Source organism: Cheilinus undulatus, linkage group 18, assembly GCF_018320785.1.
Source record: "Cheilinus undulatus linkage group 18, ASM1832078v1, whole genome shotgun sequence".
Classification (NCBI taxonomy): domain Eukaryota; kingdom Metazoa; phylum Chordata; class Actinopteri; order Labriformes; family Labridae; genus Cheilinus; species Cheilinus undulatus.
Window position 1 is genome coordinate 10,615,480 of NC_054882.1, and position 11,937 is coordinate 10,627,416.

The 11,937-nt window shown below is 41.2% G+C and overlaps 1 protein-coding gene across 6 annotated transcripts in view; it reads right to left on the reverse strand.

The window, feature by feature from the left end:
* ppp2r5eb (protein phosphatase 2, regulatory subunit B', epsilon) overlaps window positions 1–10,293 on the reverse strand; it is an 87,939-nt gene extending 77,646 nt beyond the window's left edge. For 2 of the 6 annotated variants that reach the window (XM_041812320.1, XM_041812321.1), the window contains exon 1: window positions 9,922–10,293. Coding sequence is in view for 4 of the 6 variants with exons in the window: in XM_041812317.1 (XP_041668251.1) it covers window positions 499–536 (38 nt within the window). In the remaining 2 variants the exon portion in view is untranslated. Of the gene's footprint in view, window positions 1–498; window positions 645–9,725 lie in introns of those variants that run through there. The other 4 variants (XM_041812319.1, XM_041812318.1, XM_041812317.1 and 1 more) reach the window with 2 other exon arrangements.
* Window positions 10,294–11,937: the final 1,644 nt, after the last annotated feature.

The following is an 11,937-nucleotide window of genomic DNA, read 5'->3' on the forward strand; positions in this document are numbered from 1 at the left end:
ATTCTTGGTTGAAGAAAAAATATTTATAGATTTTGAAAACTGTGATAGAGCAATTTCTTTATTTTTTGGACCCAAAATGAAGCATTAGCTAGATTTACAGAGGAATTTCTTACTAGTCTGCTGAAGAAGTCTTCATATTTGTGATTTAGAACAGAATGTCATTAAATAAAATGACTTTAATTTGATATAAGCATGCAGATTCACCAACTTCTGTCCTCCCATTCTGCATTTCAATTTATCTACTTTGCAGAAATGGCATCTTGCAGCCAGTCAGCTTGATTCAGCCCTGATCAGACTCTCTGAGCTGTGTTTTTGGATGCATCTGTGAAGTTGTACATCTCAATAAGCAGTAAGGAGAAAGCATCACCTACGGCAAGCATGAATATTCAAAGAGCTGTCAATGCTTTCACCACCTGCTGAATGCTACCACAAAACAATTATTCTCCTGCTGAAAATCTACACAAAAATCACACACACAGTTACAGGAGCTCCACTTACCTGTGCAAAGGGGCACTGGAATCCCCATGTACAACCATTAGTGCCTCGCTGTCTATGTCTGTGTCTCTGACTAGCCGGCTAATGGCAAGAAAACACTCCAGTGCCACCACAGCGCACGAGGGAGAGCGAGACTATGGAGGCAGGTCGGGCGTATGGCATCCTAGCACCAAAGCCGTTCCCCTCCCATGCCTCTTACATAAGAGACCAGATGACATCGGAACAGGCTCGGGGAGGGTGGGATTAAAGAACAAGGAGGAAGGAGAGAGAGAGAGAGAGAGAGAGAGAGAGAGAGAGAGAGAGAGAGAGAGAGAGAGAGAGAGAGATGGGGGGGGCACGGTGAACAACAGGGAGAGCAACAGAAAGGGAGGAAGAGGAGGGAGGGAGGGAGCTGCTGTTCGACAGGAAGTCAACAAATAGGCTGAGCAAGAGGAGCTGAAGTGAGGGAACAAAATGCACACGCAAACACACACAGGAACACGGGAGATAAAAGGGAGGCTGGCAGGAGGAGAGCTCAAGGCTCTCGCCTGTGGTCCAGAGTTAAAATTCATACTGCTGGAGAGCTGTGAAAGTCAAGTATTGTAGGATTTTTGGCTCAACTCAGCTCAGGTTATGAATATTAGCTCCTGCACTGCAATATTTAAACCACATGTGGTTTAAAAGAAAAATATTTTATATGAATATGATGAAGGAGCAGGTAGAGACATATGCTCCTGGTTCACTCTACTACTACCGCAGAACTCATTCAACATGGCAGCTTTTCAGTCTGTAAAGATGATATCCCCAGCAAATATATAGTCTCCTGATGAATTACTATTGGGACTCATGAGCATGGGCTCAAATTAAATACAGGCCTGTTTCCAATCATTTTGTTACATACAGATTGGAAGGCTCCTGAATCAGCTCCTACAACTTCTGCAGATGCCTACAAATGTTGCTCAGACTTGATAACCCAGATACAATGAATTTGCAGAGGGAATCTACATAATAAAACAAAAAATGTAGCAACTTTGTGGCCACATGCATCATAAAGAGCACCATCTGACCTTTCACTTTACTACAGATGCATCAAGAGATTCATCTTTATGATAAATTTCCAGTGTTTCCTCTAGGTTTATGAGTCAGAGATGGCAAAGATATAGTACTTTGTTTATTTCCACTCTATTAGCCCTACTTCGTCCACTTTCAGATAATGGTGTTTTCATGTCAATGCATCAAACGTCAGGTTTGGTTGCTGGCAACTTCACAGTATAAGATCATCATTACAAAACAAAATATTGAATTATATAAGAAAAAAAATATTCTGCTGATTGGGAAATCTCTTCCCAATCAGCTGAATACCTGATGCAACGCACTGTAAAGCCTCGTTTGTACTTCTACGTAAAATCCACAGCAGCCTGCGCCATTGTGAGCGCTATAAAGGTATACACTGACGCATCTACATAGCTCTACAACACTCCACCATAACTCTACTTGGCAGTGCAACTTTTATGCCAGTTTCCAGTCCTGCTGCCGCATTTCCTGTTTGTTTGTGTACAGGAAACCATGGCAACTAAAACTGAGCACATTATGTTGGAGTTGGTGTTGATAAATACTGAGCAGCAGCTGGTTATACTGCAGTGTTTGCAAGGAAGAAAAGAGGTGACTTGGGAGGTGATGGAAGGTACGGCTGCTGAACCAGCGGAGGCGTTAAAAAGCTCCAGTCCAAAACATTTTTTTTTGCTGAACATTGCTCAGACCAATCAGCGTCATTTAAGGAGAACGGAGCGGTATGGGCGGGGTTTAGCTATACAAGCCGTTTGCAATGGTTGCCTCCAGTGTGGTGATTAGCTTTGATACAGCTCTCGCATAGTGTCCGTTATACCAGAACTGGACCACGTTTTGTGTATGAAACGATTATGTGAGTAGCTACTTTCATTGGCTGCTAGTGGAGTGATTAACTTAGACTTCGCCACAGCAGAAGTTTAGTAAGAACTGGACATTTCATTATTAATTCAAGAGCAGAGAGACACTCTTAAAGTAATTCATGATGGAAACGATGTTCTTGCTCTCTCCTAGTCTGTTTCGGCATGGGTTTGCAATCGTTATGGTTGGGGTTTGCCGGTGCATCCAATGGCTCAGGCTCTGCAGAGAAGACCATTTTGCACGTCTCTCAACCGGCCTTGGCATCAATTTTATTCACTGAGAAGCTCCACCATTGACGACCTACGATGGGAGCAGTAGCCTGTCTGCTAATAAGAAGCACATGCGTACAACGTCACTTTGTCTTGTTGCTCTGATTGGCCTGTCATGAATGTGATGACACAGAGCATTCCTCCAATCACCTTCCAAGAATTTTTGGAAAAGTCTTGCCCTTCCCTAACGCTTATATATATCCATGTAATGGTTATATGAAACAGTCTATCTGATGTGTCAGGTTATATGCAAGTGCAACGCGGTCATCATAATTAACAGTCATTCTGCCTCTTCTGCAGCAGGGAGTTTAAACCGTCAGTATCCTGCCATTTAGGCACATTAACAGCAACTAAAGTATGACGCAACAAGTTTAATCAGAGAAAATCTGAGCAAAAAGTACATTCATAGTTTATCATTGTTTATCTGTCCCTCCACCATACACTTCTGTCTGTCTGCTGTCTGTGAGATGTCTACTATAGATAGAAACCTGTGCAAATAAAAGACAGAACCCACAGCGCTGATAAAAAGAAACATGCATCATGTTATCTGTCATATTATGTACATTGAATATTGTTGTAAATGTTTTATTATGCTAATTTTAGAGAAAATCATCAACCATAGTTTATCGTTATTATCGCTGAATGCTGTTGGAAAGTTTTTTCGCAGTATACTGCAAATGATATCGCCCATTCCTACTACTGTGTAGGTTTAAAGCAGAAGTATAAACCAGCCTTAACAATATCAACATATATAATTATTTAACTCAAGTTATTTTAGGCTATTTTTAGGATTCTGTCTGTATTGATGGATTTTGACTTCTATAACTGGCTTGTTTACCTGCTGCAATGTTATACTAGCAGAGGATCTGATCAATACTCCATGACTCCCTCCTTCCTCAGGCATTCAACAGTCATATTTAAGTTACTCTGCTGCTCTGGCGAAATTGTTGCTCAACATTAAACATCAGTCTGCCTCCCATAGTGTGGTCCGAGTTACTAATGTAGTTTATACACTGCAATGGAAGCAAAGCTGAGTGATTTGGAAATGTGTTTCCACACCACAGAAACAAAAGCATTTGCTGCTGTGACAACCAAGTCCCCAGAGCCACTGCAGTTTAGCTTGCTGTCCTCCAACATCTAGGGTCTGGCATAAGGGAGCCCCTGACTATCTGCAGCCCAACACTAGGTTGGCTCTGTGACCATCTACAACAGCTCTGAGTTCAGGGTTTACTAACAGTTACTCTGCTTGTAGCTTGCTAAATTTCAGGCTCACTTCTGAAAATGTAAACGAGCGCTTTCCAGATAGTTAAACAAACTGAATAAGACAAATAAAAGAGGTGTGACCACGACAATGGTGGTCTGGAAGAGTCAACAGAAGACTGCAGTTAAATAAATATTGATGGTCACATGCTGAATCTTTACAGAACAAAATACTGTCATCAAGTCACATCTGGCAAGTTGCAAGTGCAAAATCTGGACTCTGACTGCTCATATATTCCACTAATAAAGCAGTTTGTGGGGTGGAGGGGGCTTACTCTACACACAATTTTCCAGATTTAAAGAATTAAGAACTCAAGCTGTTGAATTTCAAAGTAAAAGAGCCTTTATAATTTTTCAGAGTCTTCAAATGTCATGTTTTGGCTGTGCAACAGCAAGAAACCCAAAGATACTCCATTAGTTTTCATGTAAGACATAAAATAAACATCAAAGAGTCCTTGAAAGGCTACAGAGGAGAGCAACAGAGTGTCATACCTCTGAGGACTGAATACAGCATGTCCAGAAAACAGGCTTTCAAATCATCATGTTTACTGATTATTATTTTCTGCTTTAACTGACTGATCATTCGGTTGACCACTTGCCAGAAAGTACTGGAACCATCACAGCTCCCTTCAGCCCAGAGTAAATGCTTCAAACATCCAGTTTTGTCTGAACAACAGACCAAAATCTAAAGAAAATTCCCTTTTCTATAACAGCACACGCTGGCTTTGACAAGCTGGAACCAGGATGTGTAGTTCTTTTCTTGAGAAATTACTTCGATAATACTTTGATTTTTAAAATTGATGCCCAGACATTTCTTTGTTAATGGATTCATTGTTGTGGCTCTGTAAACTGCACAAACTTGTCAGCAGGGTGTAAGAAAATGTTACTGCACTGGAGGCCTGTGAAATTATCTTTTATGATGGTTATTGATTCACAAAAACAGCTTTAATTGATGAATCACAGAACCTGCAGAGATTCTACATTGATAATGGTTTATGCCAGTCACTTGGCACAGAATACAGACAATGTACTGCAATGATGATGGGCGATAAAAAGGGATCTGAAAACATACTGCAGATCCCACAGTTATTAAGAACAAATTTAACATTTTATGCATTCAGGTTGGGTGGTAATACAGTAATATGGTGTTCTAGTCTATTTAAATAAAGCCACCATGGCCCTTTAATTTCCATTTTGACGAAATCTGCTGTGTGATGTGTACAGGTATTGTGCCTTCAGAGCATGTCCGTTTCCAGCAAAACCTCTGCCTGTATTTGAAGATGCTATAAAAGTGATGACAGATCTTCTGTTAATGATTTATTTTGTCAAATAAAGAGCCTGTCAAAAACGGAATCGCTATTTAGACAAGTGATGCACATTTGTAGATAAAAAATTAAGGCTGATGCCGATAACAATATCTGAAATAACAATTTAGCTGATTGTAGGTGCCCATACCATCATTCTCTCAATCACCTCTTCTGATGTAAAACTCCCACTATGCCTACATTTTCTATTATTTTTGACCATGAAAACAGGTCTAACGTGACTTCTACAAGTACAAAAAAAAAATCATATTTGACTGAGCAGCTACATGAAACAGAAGGCTGCATTAAAGTGACTGAACTCAAATAAACACTGGCTACTGATATCTGTTCATGCCATATTGTTTGTAGATGGACTAAAGTTTCAACAGGGCTGATATTGGCTTTTACCGATGTTAAACTGATGCACTGGTGCATCCATTATTTACATGTGTTAACACTTGCATGTCACATGATGACATCACAGTGCGGTCTGCTCTCAAGTCAAATTGTAACATGTACAGCTCACTGTAACCCCATCTAGGTAATGTTCAGTTATAAAAAGCTTTCATTCTCTTCTTCTGGAGCCCACAGATATACACACCAACGTCCAGTATCCATTTAGCACAGCAACAGAACGTAGCCATTAAGATCAAGCAGCAAACACTCAATAAATAACGTTTGAGTCTATCTTTATCTAATTAAAAGCACATGGAACATTACTTTATGTTATCAGATCCAGGATAAGAGCGGTTTTTTAGATTTTTTTTAACAACATCTGAGTGAGAGAGGAAAAGAGAGCATGAGCATCAGTGTTCAGTGGCGCTGAGACAGGGAAAAAGAAACAAAGCTTCATTCAATTATCTGTCCAAATGTGACTGAGGGTGCTTTCACATTAGGCCCAGTTGTTTCGAACCGCACCACGGCGCGATTCCTCCTTCTCCCCCTTTCCCCCGCTGACTTGCTTTCACACTAGAAACATCGATCAGAGTCCGCTTGAATATCGCCCGAGACCACCACCCCAAGTGGGCCTGGTCCCCCCCATGGGGTTTGTTTGCATTCGCACTCACCAAAACGAACCAGACTTGGGGCTCAAGTGCACTCCAGGATCTGGGTCCTTAGTGTGAAAGCCACCTCAAATTACCAGTAAACTTTTTAAGACAACACTGCATCTATAAATGACTTCCAGGGTCCTCTTAATCAATACAGGTGTAACAATCCATTGATTTATATTGTTACATCGACTGGCCGATTAATTATCCGATCAGATCGACAGAAAGTCAAAACAACCATCTACGCCATTACCTTTAATCTACGCTTTTATTTTGAAATCCTCCCTGCATGCCTGTTGACAGTTTCCACCCACGAGCAGCATCCTCAACACAAAAGCAGTAGCAGTAGTTTGCCTAAAGTTTGCAGCTAAAGGAAAGAGGATACCCACTCCCCTCTCAGCTGTGTGGATATATTTTGGACATAAAATGCACCAGGGCTGGTCTCTCGCCTTATTTTGCAGACTATAACTAGATTTTTATCTACAATAATCATGAGATCGTTTATGGATTTAAAAAAAAACACTGAAAGGTTACAGCTAAAGTGCATATTGGTGCTTTAGACTGACCAGAGGGCATGGGGAAATAAAAATATCCAGTACTTATGTTTGCCATTATAAAATAAATGTTTTAATACAAGTGTCCTTATTATGTTTCTAATATAAGGGTAATTGATGTCATTTGAGTTCAAAGCCACCTAATGTTTGTTAAGGAGTTTTGAAGCATCATAAGAAATCAAATAATTTTTCTATGCTGAAGCTTTTCAAACTTTACAGCCTTCAGGAGGCAGAACCAAACATGCAGCATACGAATCAAAGCTACACACCATTTATATAAAACTAAGAGGACAGGTTGTTATGCATGATAATCACATAGTTGCTTTCAAAAAGATACAAAATATAAATTGGTAAACAGGTGTCAAATCTGCTATTTGTAATCTTTCTACAACTCACTTCTTCATAACGTCTCCACTTTTACTGAACGCTACAACCTGACGGCACGTCTAATAGGTGTGATTCATTCAGAGGATAATTACACTGCTCACAGAGTCAAGAATAAATGAACTCAGCAACTTTCAAACACACACAGTTGATAAGACAGAGGTAGTTACTACACCCGAGTCATCGTAAACACGGGAGACTTTGGATGTTGAACTACCACAGCCGCAGCAAGACCTACCCTCAACGTGGTGACATTCAAAAACCTTGAAGACGAGCATGTGTGGCAGTGCCAAAAGATGAAATATGCCCACACAAAGGCATACAAAGACGCACAGTACCACTGCAAATACCATCACATTTTACTACATGAAGCCACACCTGGCTTCTGGCATGCTGCTGTCATTCCTGCAAATCTGACAGGGCAAAGGCCAGGTGGAAATAAAGTTAGAGCTGACAGAAGAAGCTTGTCTCTGTCAGACCAGTGCTTCATCTTTATCTTTCTGCATCCATCATTTATCGCCATGTTTCCACCTCTCATCCATGTCACTACAGTGTCATTATTGGTGATGATCTCCTTCTGAAGGGCTTTTAACTCACAGCACATGATGTTTAACCCAGAAAACGTGACAGACAAGGGGCATATTTGGAGATAGAAGCTGTTCAGACAGAAAGCAAAGCCAGTCAAAGGTTAGATCAGACTAGCACCAAACATTTATTCATACAGTATGGTATAGTTTGCCATACTTTTTTGACACAGCACGGTTTAAAACAACACAATATCTGTTATTTCAACTATTGAGCACACTGAAAGAACCATAGCTAAAAAAATCATCTTTATGAGACAGGTCAACTGGAGAGAACTGAAACAATCAAAACTTGCTAACACACTCCAATACAATGTTTTATTTGCACAATACATTTACAATTTTCTGGTACTGAAACACTGTCAACATATTTGTGCAATCAAGGCACAAATATGCAGGATTTTATCTGCAATTTTTTGGTGATTTAATTAAGAATTTACCAAAATCAAGTGCCTAAAACTTCTATTTCTGCTGCTGTCATGTCCATACATGAATATATAGAAAACTGGTACTGTAACATTTAACCATACACCAGTTCCACATGCATGGCTCTTATTGTATGTATAGCAAACTGCAAAATTGCAACACCTGTCCACTGGAGGCTTAGGTATCAATTTTGACTGTTTTATGCAGGTAAGATATCAAAATTCAAATCTCTATGTTATGAATAGCATTTTTAACTACAAAAATATGGCACACAGGTGCCATATTTTGAAATAAAGTTGCTCAGAAGGAGTATCCTAGTGTAAGCACCAGTCACAGATGAGCACACCAGATTTGTCATTACATGAGATGGTATCCAAAAGTACCAAAGCTCAGTATAAAATAGGAATCTTTCATTATAAGTGCAATGAGAGGATTAAATTCATCAACAATTACCAGTTAACTCCTGCAAACCAAGTTTTCTTTCCAATGCATTTGTGCAATTTACACCATATGCAAGTGTTTACCTGCCATTTATGGACCCAATATTTAGTGTCTAGGATTTCTGTTTCCGTTGCAGATGTATTGGAAACAGGTACCAATCCTGGCAGATTTCTGATGGCATCTTATTCATATTTCATAATCTGGTTATCATGACAGGAATGTGTTTAAACAAGAAAATATGACTGACTAGTGCCACATTTAAGTATAAAACTTATTCAGATAGAGTGCAAAGCCAGTCCAAGTTCATACAGAATTAGTACCAAACACTCGAAAGCTAAAAGCTAAACTTCTCCCAGAGAAGATTCAACATATTTCCAGATATAGTGATTAGAAAAATCAGCATTTACTTTATAAGAAATTTTATGATTTCCTGTCATCAGGCTTGCCTTGAAAAGATCAGTCATTAACCAGCACCATAGCTTAACAGCATAATAAAGATTATATCCATTTACAGTGCAATTTAGTGTTACAGATTTACTATTATCAGCTGAAGCAGCCATTTACTGCATAAGGTCAAAAATCAAGCCGTTTGGGAGAGCTGGTGTTTGCTTGGCCATGTTGGGCCTGGCAGCAGCAGCAAGCAGCATAATATTCAAAACTTGACAGCGCGATAACCTCACTAACGTTAGCTAGCTAGCAACGGTAGCTTCAAGATTAACCGTTACAGCGCTTCTGAATTAAACATTTATACTGCTAGCTAGAAGTCTCATACGAGTACCAAACACACTAAAATATTATGAAGAAGAAGAGCAGGTTTCATTTTCTTTTGAAGTGCCAGGTTTAATTCCTGAAAACAGTATTTGAGGTCGCTAGCTAGCTAACGTTAGTGCAACGGCTATCGCGGGTTAGCTCAAGTTGAACATGTAGCCTTAGCTCATTAGCCGCCACCAGCTAGCTTTCATTGCATCTTGCAAATCAAACACCAGAAGCTGATTATAAAAGCAGTGAATAGATCAAATCTAAGGTAACATGTGTGCTAATAAAATAACGTTACCTGGGCGGGCTTGGGCGATCACCCATCATCCCAGATGTAAATACAGGGGCAGTGCTAATGCTGCTACCGTAAGCTAGCGCTCAAAGACTGACAGACCGACTGGGTTGGGAAACACACACCGTCCCGAGTCCCGAGCCGAGCCCGACAAGCTGCAGCCGACCGAGTGGCTGTTAGCCCTCCAATTGTAGTACTTTACCTTGATCCTTTGCGGTTCGCAACGGAGACGGCGGCGAAGAGTTATCCTATGTTTGGAAATCTATCGGGCTAACTGTTAGGCTACCTCCAGCTCGGTGCAAACAGCCTTTCCCAAGCAGCGGCGGAACAGCAGGAAAATTTGGCCTGAAACAGCCAAACCCACGAGTACCTTTTCCTTCCAACGGAATAATCCTCAAACTCCCATTAATGACAAAATACGGCTATTTACAACGATTAGGTTAACGCAATTACATTCCTGATACTGATTCAATTGCTTGTCTACCCCAAACCCCTGGATTTTGGATATTTCCTTAGCTCGTTTATGATTCGGGGCTGTTTCTTTTCACCCTATTGTCAACACTGCTGGGTTGAGACCATGGCACACATAACAGAAACGCACCGTAGCGTGCTTGACGTGTTAAGATCTACGTACGACGCCGATTGGCTGACAGGGGCAGTGCCCTGCGCTGTGATTGGACAGCGGGGGCTGTCAGTCACCAAAGAGGGAAATGAGGCTCTGAATCCGACGGTTAGGTGGAGGAGAAGGGACAAGGAAAGAGATCGGGGCAGAAAGCAAAGTGCCGTTTGTGTGTGTGCGGAGTCTCCACCACACAGCGTGCTGGAATGAGGCTCAACCTGTCCGAGGCCCAGCCCCTCGCTTCAACACTTTTAACCCGCACTTTGACGGCCGGTTTGACCCAGCTTTACACTACATTTATCATATTCCAGACCGCCCCAGCGCCCAGGCAACGCCGGCTGAAGAGAGTGGATTTCCCGACAGGCTACGAGCTTACAGAGGGCTACGTTAGCAGGAAGAGTTACATAACTAACACATAGGTCTGCTATGAATAAAGCTAATGCTACAGCACGTCCATGGGCGTACAGTAGGGGGCGAAGGGTGGGCAACACGTCCTCTCTACCTCCATCATGTTTGAAAGAAACTTTGAAAATTAACTTTTTTTGTGTTGCCCATAAACAATAGTATTTGAGTTATTTTTTTGAGCCCCTCTTCAAGATACAATATGTAGAATTTATGCACTGAAATATCTTTATTGTTTTAAAGGTCACATATTTTTACCCCTTTAAGACAAGTTTATACTGGTCTCAGAGGTCTCCAAAACATGCCTGTGAAGTTTGTTGCTGAAAAAAACACTCCAGTATTGGATTTTTGCATGTCTATAAAAACCCTCTGTTTCAGCCCTGCTCAGAACAAGCTGTTTCTATCTGTGGCTTTAAACCATAGACTGTAGAAATAATTGGACAAAGCCTGTGTGACATCAGCCATCTGCTTACAAACTGCTTTTGAAGCCAATCCATGGCGGCTTCCATATTGAAATTGTTGTCTCAACTGAACTTGGATCAACCTAACAGCCTGTCCACTGAGCTCAACTTCCTGTCAGCGAACTAGCTAGCATTCTGGTCGACAGAAACGTAGCACTGCCTGTCGAGCTATCTGTCAATCAAGTGAGACGCGCCAAACAATGCGCATTTAATATAAACGATTGTGGTAAAAACATCAACCCCTGGACAGTGAGAGCAGTAAGACAGAGAGTAAGAGAGTAAGACATTAGCTAAAGAGACACGTTGGCTGTTTAACAGGTGTTCAGACAGAACTTCTGGTGTTCCTGCAGCCAGCCTCAAGTGGACACTCGCGGTACTGCGATTTTTTGCACTTCGGTATTGGCTTCATTTTTCAGGACTGGAGGTTGCCGTTCCTCTCAGATCAGGTGGAAGGTGAGGAAGGTGGAACTTTCTTCCAAGCAGGGAGGGCCAACCAAACCTGGGGGGGGGGGGGGGGGCTAACTCCCCATATGACATCATGAGGGGAAAATCTGAGAACACTTGTTTCAGCACACATTCTCTGAAAGGTGGAAAAACAAGGGGGTGGGGTTTCTGATTCTTGGGGGGATTGTGGACAGGTCAAAGGGCACATATTTTTGTTAGAAAAGCCTGAAAAAGTGTATTTTGCATAATATATGCCCTTTAAAAGTGCAGATTCCTGTGTAATATTTTTTTG